At 38.2% G+C, this 14,920-nt stretch overlaps 2 protein-coding genes across 5 annotated transcripts in view; both read left to right on the top strand.

Annotated features, from left to right (window-relative positions):
* LOC115434004 (clathrin heavy chain linker domain-containing protein 1-like) overlaps positions 1 to 14,920 on the top strand; it is a 40,884-nt gene that overhangs the window by 10,774 nt on the left and 15,190 nt on the right. The window contains exon 11 of one of the 3 annotated variants that reach the window (XR_003937457.1): positions 1,412 to 1,526. Coding sequence is in view for 2 of the 3 variants with exons in the window: in XM_030155658.1 (XP_030011518.1) it covers positions 1,412 to 1,608 (197 nt within the window). In the remaining variant the exon portion in view is untranslated. Of the gene's footprint in view, positions 1 to 1,411; positions 1,871 to 14,920 lie in introns of those variants that run through there. The other 2 variants (XM_030155658.1, XM_030155657.1) reach the window with 2 other exon arrangements.
* LOC115434005 (tripartite motif-containing protein 16-like) lies at positions 5,115 to 8,463 on the top strand. Of its 2 annotated transcripts, XM_030155660.1 has the most exons (2): positions 5,115 to 6,625; positions 6,662 to 8,463. In XM_030155660.1, the coding sequence occupies exons 1-2, from the start codon at positions 5,497 to 5,499 to the stop codon at positions 7,237 to 7,239; spliced, it is 1,707 nt and encodes a 568-aa protein (XP_030011520.1). In that variant the 5' UTR covers positions 5,115 to 5,496; the 3' UTR covers positions 7,240 to 8,463. The 2 variants fall into 2 exon arrangements, with proteins under 2 accessions (XP_030011520.1, XP_030011519.1); XM_030155659.1 differs by having other exon boundaries at positions 5,115 to 8,463.

Below are 14,920 nucleotides of genomic sequence, written 5' to 3'. Positions count from 1 at the left end.
TATATTTTAAAGAAAAAACAAATGAAACAACATGCACAATGTACTTTCTGTTGCGGAAATATTAACATGTAAATATCAAACATACAAATGTACATTAAAGATGGCACCTTATGACCCTAAGAGGTATCTGCACCAGGGGTGGGAATTAATAGGATTTGATGAATACCAATGCCATGATCGATTCTGCTTACCAGTCCAATGCCTTATCAATTCTCCTATTGATTCCTGAGTGGTTTTTTGAGTGGGAAAAAAGTAGTTGGACAGGTCATAGTGGAGCTTGTTTGACCATTTTCCAGATCAGATCATTCCCAGTGTCACACATACACACTACTGTGCACACAAACAGAAAGTGAAACACAGTCATATTTTCCTGAACTGTTTAATGAACAAATGTAAATATTCTAAAAGAATGAGGATTTTAAAACATGTTAGGCTGATCTGCTTCTCCAGGAAATGAGCAGTATTACTGTGATTTTCAAAGTGCGGTTATCGAACACAGTTATCATGATAATTAGAATTTAAACGGTAATACTAACTGTCGGAAATTTTACCACGGTTTATCGTTACATCCCTAGAACAGATACATGGTCACTCCCAAATGTTTATTGTTCAGGACCTGTGGTTTTTTTTTATATTCTTTCTATTGCTTTATTTCAATTGTTCCTTCCATTGACTGTTGAGAAAAGGAGATATTAGAGATACAGACTTGAGAAAATGAGCCTACAGCACACATGTAAATATAAATAAATATACAATGTGGATGTGAATATCTGCATGTGTCTAAGATCTACATGTCAATGGTAAATTATAAAAAGCAATAAATAAATAGTCATTAAAAAAAATGTAAAGATGACAGCACATTAAACACTGCTTGTTGTGACATCACATCACAACATTTGACATATAACATGAAAATATACATAAAACATAAATTAAAACCACATAATTTCAAATGATGTAACATGAAACAACTTCTGATGTGACATGAGACGTGTCCTCACCTCATCTCACATGGTGATGTTGACTTAACATACAACATGAAACATCACATGTCATGAAACACAACATACAGCATGACATACAACACCATGACATACAACACCATGACGCACAACGTAACAACATGAAATGATATGACACACACCCGACATCACATCATATGATATGTAACATGAAAATATATATATGGCACGAAACATAACTTAAAACCACATTATTTCAAATGACACAACATGACATGAAACATGACATGACACAAAACAACATGAATAATGAACCGATACATGATATGAAACACTGTATAGGGCTGACATGACATGAAACATAACCTTATCTGACATGATGTGAAACATGGCACGAGTTCCATGGACAGGTCAAATATGAAGCATGTTGCATCCCTCTGTTCTGTCAGCGGTTCTGGAGGAGGTGATCCTGGAGGACCGGGATGCCTCTGTGGACGTTTGGACTGACGTGGTATCTCTGTGCTCCGGGTTGAACCGCTCCGACCTGAGCCAGGCCGTCCTGTCCGTCCTACTGGGCCAGAATCAGAACAGAGTCGTGTCCCCGGACCTGGAGGGGGCCCGGCTCATGGAACACGTCTACATGTGACCTGAACATGAAAAGCCCTCTTCAGGTCGACCGTCTGTACCCACATAGAAACAAAGGTCAGTTGTTAAACCCGTTTCCTATTCTGGATGAATCAATAAGTATCAGATGTGAAAGGAGAATGGATCAGCACATGCCCTTTCTTCAGGATTTGAACTATTCTTGCACTTCTCCACGTTTCTTGACATTCGTTCTTTTCATGCTGGGGTTTGGATCAGACTTATAGTAGAAGATGTAAAAATACCAAAGAGGTAAATATGAGAGAGGTCCGTACCAAGGTTATTATCGTTAACGAAAACGAAATGACGAAAACTAGAATTGAAAAAACATTTTCGTTAACTGAAATAAATAAAAACTATAATTAAAAGAAAAAATGATAACTAACTGAAACTGTATTGTGTGTTTACAAAAGTAACTAAAATGGATAAAATCATGGATAAAATTCCCTTCATTTTCATCTTTGTCAATATCGGATGTATATGAAATCGATTTATTTTGCTCTAGCAATTTTAGGTAGCGGCACCATTTGATACTTTACAGTCCATCCCTCCTTCCAGTCGTCTTCTGGTCCCCACTCTACCTGGAAACATGGAGACTAATGTTGGGAGAAAGCAGCAGAGTCCTGTCTGGGATTTATGGGAATATGATGGTGAGGAAGATAAAAGATTTGACAAAACTAAAATTAATACTAAAACTAAACTAAAACTAAGCATTTAGAAAAAAATGAAAACTAATAAAAACTAGCAAACCTGCTCTAAAAACAAACTAAAACTAACTGAATTAGAGGAAAAAAGTCAAAACTAAACAAAACTAAACTATAATGAAAAATCCAAAACTATTATAACCTTGGTCCGCACACATTCACCTGCTGTCAGAGATAAGAGCATCGATGATTTTTAGTGGAAACAGTATGATATTTTGCACCTGCAGAAAAAAAAACATTCCAGTTTGAATAAAAAAGCAGTCAGGCTCTGTTCTCTGTGGCCTTACCCTAATAATAATAATAATAACAATAAAAATAATAATAATAATAACAACAACAATAATAATAATAATAATAACAACAACAATAATAATAATAATAATAATAATAATAATAATAATAATAATAATAATACGTTTTATTAATAGGTGCCTTTCAGGACACTCAAGGTCACTGTACAAAGTTGTTAAAAATAAAATAAAACATAATTAAAATTACACATATACATATATAAAACCCATAGGTTCATAAAATGGCAGTAGATAAAAGTGAAATTATGGAAGTGAGTCGGCCTGTCTGAATAAATAAGTCTTAAGCTGGGATTTGAAGGTGGTAATAGAGTCAGAGTTTTTTATGTGTTCTGGGTGGGCATTCCAGAGGTGGGGGGCTGAGTGGCTGAAAGCTCTGGACCCCATGGTAGTTAAGCGGGCAGGTGGGAGGGAGAGTTGGACAGATGAAGATGATCTGAGACTGCGGGTTGGAATGTTTATGTGGAGGAGGTTACTGAGGTACTGAGGGTTACGGTCACCCTAACCCTGTTTCAAACCCAAATTTACTGACATTAGTCCCTGGTACTGATGTCATGGATGGTTCACCACTCACAGAAAACTGTACGAATAATAGAAAACGTTCCTGACTATAACTGTCAACCATGTCATCTATCTAACTGTAAGTGCCAGGTAGTATTTTCTTTGTCACATCTGGGGAGGAGTCATGTTAGGGTGGTACTTATGTCACCGAAGTAGTAAAATCAGCTGTTTTTACCTGTTGAATGAATGAATTGCGAGGGGGAGGGGGGAGGGTCCTACTTTGCTGACCGCCGCCGCTGCCAAAAGTATACTGTCTTGGATGTTTTTAGATATTGCTGGATTATTTCACTGTTTGTTTTTTAGCCTTAATAAACGTATGGAACAATATTCATCTGGAGCTCAGTTTTTCATTGTTTAGCAGCACGTCCAGCAGGTCAAGATTCTTTTTCCCTTGCTTAGCCTCTCGGCGACTACATCATTGTTTCATTAACCTCTTAAGACCGAGGAAATGTCAGCAAAGTACCAGATTTTTTTTTGTTTTTTATTAGATAAGTGGAAACATCATGATGCAACAGTTTTTTCACAAGCAGTTTTTTAAATTTTTATGGAATGTCCTTTGTAGTGGACAGTTTGTTTGTTTTTTTTGTATGAAGTTTTGAAACTCCTGTCCACAAATGTGGACAGAAAACCCACAGCTGGATCTGAGGAGGTTAAAAGTTACCCAACATAAACTTTTGAGACGTTGCTTTAATGAAGGATTTAAGTTTGTTCTGTCGGTGAATATCTGTGTTATATCATGACATGGGACTCCTGAATTAGTACCAAAATACTTGTAGAACATTCATTTATCATCATAGTGCAGCCTCTGTAGTCCTTGACCAGGAAATAGGTCGTATAAATACATGGAGGAAGAAAAAACCTTTCAGTCACCCCAAATCAGTGTTGATTCACATGGGACTAATGTTATTACAGGACCTCTGTTTTCACTGAAATAGGGGGGGTCAAATTACTGACATCAGCACATTAGCAAGAAATTCAGAACAAATGTAAACACTGATGTTAATCCATTCCAATGAATCACTAAATCCATTCAAACATGGATCATAAACACTGATGTTTGATTGAATTGAATCTGTGACAGTGGATGGATTTCTATGACATATTATGATCTGAGTTTAGTTTGACCCAAATCAAGGATGTAGAAGATGATGATATCATTAATATCACTCATGTTCAATTATTTTACAAGTAAATACAAGTGAAGACGTAAAAATAACACGGAGGGACTTTTCAGATCAATAAGTCGACATTTATTGAACAAACTTCATGTGAATATTTGCTGGTAAATCCAGTCTGTGTCATGGACAAAAGAGCAGAAATGGACAGTTTGACCAATAGAAGAGTGGACATGAGGACTAGTACTGGGAAAGGAGAATTATGGGATGGATGGACGGACGGACGGATGGACAGATAGATAGATAGATAGAACATCATCATTTCCTCTGTTTAACAGATAGAAATGGTCGTATTTGGAACCAAACCTGTTTTGATTCCACTATTGTCGGTGACGTTAACAGAACTGAAACACTTCCACAACTGTTCCAAAATAAAAGTCCTCTAGTGTTTGAGTAGATGGAAACCATTCACGTCTTAAAGGGGCTTTTATTGTGTAAATGTGAACTTCCATGAATGTGTGTAAGTTTCTACAACAGTTTGAACTTTTCAGCTGAACGTTCACCTACACACACTGAAACTGGACTGTTTAGTCAGACTGAAGCAGAGTTGATCTGCTTTGTTTTCACTTCATTTCCTCCTTCCTTTCACCACCAGCTCCTCTTTTCATGCCTTCGTCTGAACATGATCTGAATATTGTCATGAAAAAGGAGCTTTAAACACACCCTCCACAGGGTTCATTATTGATCCATAGTGTTCTTTCTACAGTGGACACTGACCTTTACAAGGCTCAGAAATGTAGTTCATGTCCATTTGAACAGGCCACAGTTGACTTGATTCATGTAAAATGTCCTTTTGAATCTGAGGTTGGTGAAACTAATGAGGGGACAGTATCTTCAAACCAGGATCCACATCAGCTGATGAGTCCAACAGTCCAAACCCTGACTGGATTTAGGACCCAGCTGGTCTGTTGGACTGACACAAACTGGTTTGTCTTGTGTGTCGGAACAAACCCAGCAGCTCCACTCTGTCCTCACATGACCTCCACTCCTCCCCTGTAGATCTGACAGTTTACAGGTGGGCGGAGCCAACAGGAGGCGGATCCACAACAACAGACAGGAAACACTGCACAGGTGAAACAGATCAGAGCTCAAAGTGCTTTCACTCAAAGTGAAACTGAACCAGTCGTTGAGACACGAAGCAGAAATGGAGCAGAAAGGAGCTCATCTGGATCAGGAAACAATTTCCTGTTCCATCTGTTTGGATCTACTGAAGGTTCCGGTGACTATTCCCTGTGGACACAGCTACTGTATGAGCTGTATTCAAACCCACTGGGATGGAGAGGACGGGAAGAACCTCCACAGCTGCCCTCAGTGCAGACACACCTTCATACCCAGGCCTGTCCTGGTCAAAAACACCATGTTGGCAGATTTAGTGGAACAGCTGAAGAAGACTGGACTTGGAGCTGCTGCAGCTGATCACTGCTACGCTGGAGCTGAAGATGTGGTCTGTGATGTGTGCACTGGGAGGAAACTGAAAGCTGTCCAGTCCTGTCTGGTGTGTTTGGTCTCCTACTGCCACAAACACCTTCAGCCTCATTATGAATCTGCCGCCTTTAAGAAACACAAGCTGGTGGATCCATCGGAGAAGCTCCAGGAGAACGTCTGCTCTCGTCACAATGAGGTGATAAAGATGTTCTGCCGCACTGATGGTCAGTGTATCTGTTATCTGTGCTCTGTGGAAGAACATAAAGGCCACGACACAGTGTCATCTGCAGCAGAAAGGACTGAGAGGCAGAAGGAGCTGGAGCTGAGTCGACAGAAAATCCAGCAGAGAATCAAAGACAAACAGAAAGATGTGAAGGTGCTTCAACAGGAGGCGGAGAACATCAGTCGCTGCGCTGATGAAGCAGTGGAGAAGAACCGCAAGATCCTGACCGAGCTGATCCGACTCCTGGAGGAAAGATGGAGCGATGTGGAGAGGCAGATCAGATCCAAGGAGGAAACAGAAGTGATTCGAGTCAAAGAGCTGGAGCGGAAGCTGGAGCAGGAGATGACTGAGCTGAGGAGGAAAGACGCTGAGATGGAGAAACTGGCACAAACACACGACCACAGCCAGTTTTTACTCCAGTATCCATCAGTGTCCACACTCAGAGAAGATCCAGACTCATCCCACGTCCACGTCCGTCCTCAGAGTTACTTTAAGGATGTGACCACAGCTGTGACAGAGCTCAGAGAGAAACTCCAGCTCAGTCTGACAGAAGAACGGACCAACATGGAACTGAGCATCAGTCAAACACAGGTTCTACTAGAACCAGAACCACAGACCAGAGCAGGATTCTTACTAGAACCAGAACCACAGACCAGAGCAGGATTCTTACTAGAACCAGAACCACAGACCAGAGCAGGATTCTTACAATATTCACGTCAAATCACACTGGATCCAAACACAGTGAATGAAGATCTGTCACTGTCTGAGGAGAATAGAAGAGGAACACTTATGATTCAAACACAGAACTATCCTGATCATCCAGACAGATTCAGTGACTGGGAACAGGTCCTGAGCAGAGAGAGTCTGACTGGTCGATGTTACTGGGAGGTGGAGTGGAGGGGGGGGAACGTTCGGGTCGCAGTCACATATAAGGATATTAAGAGAAAAGGAATCTCTGATGAATGTGGATTTGGATTCAATGACAAATCTTGGGCTTTACATTCTAACTATAACTCTCCTTACTTTAGTCATAACAGTGTCAGGTCTTCTGTCCCAGGTCCACTTTCCTCCAGAATCGGAGTCTACCTGGATCACACAGCAGGTATTCTGTCCTTCTACAGCGTCTCTGAAACCATGACTCTGATCCACAGAGTCCAGACCACATTCACTAAACCTCTGTACGCTGGACTTTGGTTTTTGGGTGTTGGATCCACTGCCCACTTTCCTGAACTCCATTAAACTCATCGTTGACTTTGATCTTTTCGTATCGGTCTCTAAACCATACGACACAAAAACAGATCAACTTTTTTTCTTCCTGAACTCACAATCCAGACTTGGTCCCATTCAGACTTTTTTGTGAGGATTCTAATAGTCCAGTGTGTGTGAGTGTCAACCAGCCAATAGTGTGTTTGTAGACCCATCTGTGATGTTCACACAGCTGTCATGAACTGAGGAGCACACAACCAGACTGATGGTGTCTGTGCTTTGGAGGAAGTCCAACAAAGTGGAGCCGTTTTTCTCCTTTGGACCAGTTGAGTTCAAATCCACTGTTCCTTCCTGTTTCCTACAGAAGAAGTGTGGACTGACCAGGCTCAGTCATGTGACTGGAATGGCTTTCAGATCATACTGGAACCTGATTGGTTCAGTTCCAAATACACGGATGTGGATTTGGAGACGACGATAGAAGCGGAGATGGTGAACCGACTCAGACTGAGGCTGAGCTCATGCACGGAAACCTGTTCATCTGATTGAGTTCATTCTGTTCCATCTGAGCATGTGCGAGAAAAGAGAACTGAGACAAAACACAAGTGATTTAGTCAAACAAGAGCTGAAGACCAGAACAGGAAGTTGGATTCTATCGTCACTACGTATGTACAAACCCCCAAAGAAATCCAATAATGGACTGAAACACGGAAACAGGGTTTTTCCATGATTTCTGAAGTGCATGTAAACGCATCATATCTGATTATTCCATTTATCTGATTATTAACAGTTATTGTTTTTTTATGGTCGTGTAAACGGGCTGAAAATGTTGGATGATCCAGTTCAACAGACAGATGTCCACCATCTGAGAAAATGGACACATTTGTCCTTAAAGCCTGAGGCGCGACTTAGTTCAATAATGTAGAAAATACTGATGTTGTAAATATGAGAAATGTAATATTAGTAGAATTATCAGTCATCACATAATGGGGAAGTTTATGAAAAAATGTTGATTTGTGTTGATTTGTAAAGTCTGATGTGACGTCCATTCAGTAGAAGCTGCACCGTTCCAGATGGAAAACTGATCCACTAAAGGTTTAGACCAGGGGTCTGCAAACTTTATTATCAAAAGAGCCTTTTTGCCTCCTCTGCCGCCAACAAAAAATGTTTGGAGCCGCAAAAAATAACAGAGCTTATAAACTTTTAAAAGTTTTAATCTTTTTTTACATTTTATCTGTTACAGCCACTGAATACAACAAACAGAAGTGCAGTGTGGAATGGATTCTAGAGTATGATTATTCTAAAAGTACACAGTAAAAGTAGTTCAAAGTATTTCTGCTAATAGTATATGAAGTACTAATACCAAATATACCAAATTCACAAGATACTTATCAGAAAAAATAATTTATTCATCACTGAATTTAGTCTTAAAGCCTATTTCAGATGAAAACAAACACTTTGGAAGCTTGGAAGGGATTTTTGAGTATGATTACTCTAAAAGTACACAGTAAAAATAGTTCATAGTTAATGTGTGTCAAGATGGGTCGAGGTCAAGGCCCCACAGGCCACAGTACAACCCAGCATAAAGTCAATGTTTAGGTATAGCTTAGTACCAATAAGATGATTTGAGCTGATGTATTGTGTTGAAATTAATGTGTAATTGCAAATAATAGGTATGCTTAAGATAAAATAAGAAGAAGAATGTGCATTTATTTGTGCTTACTGATATGTATTATGACAGGTTAAATGAGGACAAGTTGACGGGTTAAGTGAGGACATGTCTTTAGGTTAAGTCAGGACATGTTTTGCACGAAGTAGAGGTAAACTTAGGACAAATTGTGCAGAAAAGGAGAACTAAAGTAAACAACAACAAGCCGTCTGCTGCCTGACGCTAACTGATAACGTTAAGAAAAGAGAACTTTCTTAAAAAATAAGGAACTTTCCCTAGAGAAAGAAGAACTTTCTCCGAAAATGAGGAACTCTAGCTAGAACGAGTTCGGCCGAAGATATCAGATTATGACTAACAAAAAAGGAAAGTTCCGATGGAAACATCTGGACACAGCTCATCTACCAATGACGTTAATGGAAAATAACCAAGCAACGGAGTCCGGTAAAATAAGAAATAGCTATTATAGCGCTTCAGAAGTACTTGAAGCCTCACCTAGGTCAGAGCTCCGTCAGTTAGTAACGGTGTAGATTCGGCTCCGAGTTGCGCTATTTTGAGTCCAGAAAAGTACGCAGCAGATCGGCCGGGAGTTGTTAATCTTTACTTTTCAAATAATGCTGGAGGCTCATCTGATAGAATAACTTTGCATCGACAGATCGAACTCTTTAAAAGCAAAGACCTATTTCTTCAGATGACAAAGGACCAAAGACTCTCAAAAGGCAAGATCGGTATTTTAAGAACTTTCACCATCTTATGGGGAACATTTGCCGACGTACCATCTGTTTAACAGACTTTTGGTATTTTTCTCCACTTTGGCCCGGACTGGAAAAGAAGAAGAATTTTTACATTTTCTTATTTCTTTTCTTTTACCCAGTATTTTAAGACAAACTCGACAGCCCTGATCAAGCTGCTGAAGAATGTCTTTTTAAATTGAATTAATTTTTACCTTTTGACTTTTTACAGAAATTAGATTAAATTCTGTTTTTAACTTTTCTACATTTATCCAATTTATCTAACTTCTTGACTTTTTCCAACTTAGATCTTGATATTGATTAAGTTTTAATTTTTGATGTTTATTCAACCAAATTCTCAGGTTTTGTAACTTTTCCAGATTAATACTCGGTAAATGATAATCCTATTTTTCTAAATTATTCAATTGTCTATTTTTACTAGATTGGACCTTTTTCTAAATTTTGTTGTAATTACTATTTTTATATTTTCACTTATTGGATTCTTTTTCTAATTTTACAATTCTTTATGAATTTGAATCTTTTTCGACACTTTGTAGTTTCAAGAAGTCTGTGATTTTTATTCTCATTTGTCCGACTTTTCCGATTATTGAGTCTTTACGAACTCATTCAACTGGACCCTTTTTCCAATTCTTCAATTCTTTTCAATTTGAATCCTTTTCAATAAACTTTTAGAAGTCATTAGTTTTTATTTCCATTTATCCGATTCCTCTCGGTTATTGGATTTTCTACTAATTCAGTCTATTCGACTCGTTAATTTAGATTGATTTTTGGATTATATTTTTATAGTTTTTACTTTTCCGATTTAATCGGGTTTACAACACTTTCCAATTTTGATCTTTTTACCAATTCGTGATTTTTCCTTTTTGCAGAAGTTAGAGAAATATTTATTTTTATTTGGGAACTTTTCCAATTTCAACGTTCTTTCAATTTTTGATTGAAGCAACAGGGCTTTCAACCCCATTATTATTTATATTACTTTTATTTTTTCCCCTTGAGAACTACAAGCTATGCAACAACTGAAACAATTTGAAGGACTGATGGACTGAACTAATGGGATATGGGTTATCAACTGGAATGTGGTACTAGATAGAGTAAGATTAGTTTTAGACTCAGAGCTTTAGTTTATGGATTTAATTTTTGATTGAAATTTAATTCATGCATATGCTGTGCTTTGCTAAATTGCCTACAATAAATTTATAAAAAGTAAATTCTAAATTCTCCTTGAGTTATTTCCCTATGTGGTATACTATGCTGGTGAATGTAAAACGCTAGGTTTATTGTGTGCATAACAACAAAAGTCCTGAAGGTATTTTAGCCTTTATCCACCTACCATTATTATGTCCCGAAAGCCTATTGTTCCTGTCTTTTAAATTATTACCTGTCATGTAACAAGTGCACTAAATCCACGAAACAGCTATTGAACCAACTGGGCTGGAACTATTACTGACCATAGAGTGGGCTTCTCCTGGCAGTTCTGGTATCAGAGTTAGCGGGGCAGAGGTTGGAGTTACTGATAGTTAGAGGCAGGCGAGTGTTTCACAATTAAGTTCAGCTGAGTAGTAATCTCTACAGGTTAGCGCTCTAGGGTAAGACCCTGGCCTAAGTGACGTGAGATCAGGACCCTATTTAGATGGAGAGCTGAACCACGGCAGTACCGAGGATTTAACATGTGCTAATAGTATATGAAGTACTAATACCAAATATACCAAATTCATGAGGTACTTATTGGAAAAATTAATTGTATTCATCATTGAATTTAGTCTTAAAGCCTATTTCAGATAAAAAAACACTTGTAGCTTGGAAGGAAATCTGTTGTAGGATTACTCCAAAAGTACACAGTACTCATACTCATACAGCTGTTCTATGAAAAGTATCACTATTTATGGAAATGATTCTCTTCCAAACTCAACACTTCCTCTTCAGTTCCCAGTTGTTCTGCTCCATATTCTCCGTCTGGGTTCACATCCACAAGCTCCTGGAAAACAGACAGAATTACCTGAGTAATAAACAAAGGACGGACAGAACCCTGCGTCCGTCTGCGTCTTTAACGTAGAGCAGAAATGAGCCCTTCCTTTTGTTGTTGAAGGCACATTGGCTCCATGCAGCTCATCTACCATAACTGTCCAATGAACAGCGCACAAGAAGAACGCTAGCGGCTGGTTTGACCGCAGTAAAGGGAGGAGCCACTACAAGGAGGAGGAAGAGACGCATGAGGCTCCAGAGCCGCAGGTTGACCACCACTGGTTTAGACTATGAGACTGTGACAAGACTGTGAGGTGAACAGGTCAAAGGTCAAACCTAATGTATGTTAATGATATATGGAAAGTGTCTGAACTAATTAAATGTGTATTATTTGCTGATGACAAATATTCTGGGAACCGCTGAGGATTTGCAGCAACTTTTGAACATAATCACTTCAGAGCTAAATACAATTCAGTTATGGTTGGACAAGAATAAGTTGTCAATAAATTTGTTTAAAAAGAAATTCATGATTTTTGGTAAATATAAAACAAGTAATGAGGTAAAGGTCCAAATAGAGGGTGTAGACATAGAAAGGGTGAATCAAAACAAGTTTCTTGGAGTGATAACTGATGATAAAATTTGCTGGAAACCTCACATAAAACATGTACAAAACAAACAAATCTTAGATCGAAAATCACTTCAGATTCTGTATAATTCATTGATCTGACCTTATTTAAGTGTCTGTTTGGAGGTATGGGGAAATACATATACAAGTTCATTACACAGACTTTTTCTACTGCAAAAAAGAGCAAGAAGAATCGTTTACCATGTTGGTTTTGGTGAACACACAAATCCACTATTTTTACCTTTATCTAAAACTTCAAAACTCATTGACCTTGTGGAATTCAAAACTATTCAAATAATGTATAAAGCAAAGAATAACCGACTGCCGGCAATATTCAAGAAATGTTTAGTGAAAGAGAGGGAGGCTGTGATTTAAGGAGAAAGTTAAATTTACAGATTCATAAAATATGCACTAGGTTCAAAAGTTTGTGTTTGACCATCTGTGGAGGAAAAGTGTGGAACAAACTGTGTGTGGAGATAAAACAAATATCAAACAGAATTCAGTTTAAAAAACCATATAAAGAATTGATTCTTGAGCGGTCCAGTATTTAATAATGACGCTGAGGCCTGTTTCTTTATGGATGATGTTGTACTGATAAATCTGCTGGAATTATTGAAGAAAATGGTTGAATAGTTGAGTTTGTTTGTATGACTGCACTGACATGAACATATTGTTGTGTATAATTCAGTTACTGCATCATGTATTTGTTGTGGTTTGATGCTAAAATTAGGAAAATAGTATAGTTTGATTCTTGTATGAAGTTAGTGATAAAAGTGTAAAAGCACTGAGGGGTTGGATTAAATCAGTTTAGACTTCGTCCTACCCTTTTTGCAAAATTCAGACTTGTATGAGCTGAAGATAGATTCTGTTCGTTTAAATGTTTTATTTTGTTTTATTTTGTTTCTTTGCATGTTCGAAATCAATCAATCAATCAATCGATCAATCAAATCAAACCCATATTTGAATGGACGGTTGAATGTAGACGTGGGTTTTTTTGGGCGTATATTCACAGCCTCCTCTTACTGACTGGACACATTTTCCACATGGATCAGTGATTCAGTTCCTTTAAAACTCAGTCCAGGTTGAATCCATGCAGGTTTGGAAGGTTTTCCATCTTGAATGCTCCGTGGATCCATATATGCTTCTTTGACTGTGTTCATTATTATTATGACTTGTGTTTACACCTCCTGATTCCTGTCCATTCAACAGTTGTATTAAAGTCTGTGTGTGAATATTTGTGTGTTCTTCATTCCAGCTTGAACAGGTTTGATCAGTTCCAGGAAGAATCAAACACTGAGCTGCAGTTTGTTGTTGTATCCACTAGAGGGCAGTAGAGGACAGCAGCACAGGACCAACCAGTGAGAAAAGAAGTCTGAAGGAAAAACTACAACTTTAAACATAGAGGTTGGAAATATGCAAAGAATAAAATCAATGAATAAGGTTTGTATTAGTGATCAGTTATTTAAACAAACAAATTCATGATGTTAAAAAGTCCATTAAACTTCGATTTGAAGGAAAAAAAAAAAAAAAAGCCAATTTGAGTTATTTTCCAACCTTCTGAAAAAAACAAATGTAAACACTGATATTAATCTATTCCAATGAATCACTAAATCCATTCAAACATGGATCATAAACACTGATGTTTGACTGAATTGAATCTGTGACAGTGGATGGATTTCTATGACATATTATGATCTGAGTTTAGTTTGACCCAAATCAAGGATGTAGAAGATGATGATGTCATTAATATCACTCATGTTCAATTATTTTACAAGTAAATACAAGTGAAGACGTAAAAATAACACGGAGGGACTTTTCAGATCAATAAGTCGACATTTATTGAACAAACTTCATGTGAATATTTGCTGGTAAATCCAGTCTGTGTCATGGACAAAAGAGCAGAAATGGACAGTTTGACCAATAGAAGAGTGGACATGAGGACTAGTACTGGGAAAGGAGAATTATGGGATGGATGGATGGATGGATGGATGGACGGACGGACAGACAGACAGACAGACAGACAGACAGATAGATAGACAGATAGACAGACAGATAGATAGATAGATAGATAGATAGATAGATAGATAGATAGATAGATAGATAGATAGATGTGTCTGTTCTTGTTGTGAACTGACCTCCTGCTGCAGAAACAGTCAGAGCAGTAAAGGAGGATGGGCTGGATAATGCTTTATAGAGTAGTATGGGGGGGGGGTGTAAGTGAAAGTGCTCTGAGTGTCAGGATGGAACAGTGTTAGTCGGCAGCGTTTATGAATGAATGTCAGTGGTGTTTGGATTAGGGATGCACCAATACCACTTTTTTCCAGACTGAGTACAAGTACTTATGTTTGAGTACATGCTGATTCTGCCAGGCAGTAGGTTTGATTCTGACACTGACAAAAGTGCTCCAAGGCAGCACTCCTGAAAGTTCATGTTTTTTTGCATTTGTGATCATAATTTCACGTCATGTTGAGCTGATCAAACAAGCAAACAATCCTAGTCAGTCAACTCTAGCCAACAGCACAATCCTTTCATTTACATGCCTGAAAAGGGGTGGAAAGAAATGCAACTTATTTAGTCCCACCCCCTCTCCAGAAAATATTAATAATAAATATTTATCTCCTTATTTTATGAATCATGTTCTTTAATCATCATGGAACTTGAGAAACAGTGTGTTTTTCAGTCCAGTCTGTCCTGAACTGAACTTAAACCCAG

The sequence above is a fragment of the Sphaeramia orbicularis genome, chromosome 15, assembly GCF_902148855.1.
Source record: "Sphaeramia orbicularis chromosome 15, fSphaOr1.1, whole genome shotgun sequence".
In the NCBI taxonomy this organism is placed as follows: domain Eukaryota; kingdom Metazoa; phylum Chordata; class Actinopteri; order Kurtiformes; family Apogonidae; genus Sphaeramia; species Sphaeramia orbicularis.
The sequence above is the reverse complement of the archived record's forward strand: the minus strand, read 5'-3'. Positions and strand labels throughout refer to the sequence as shown.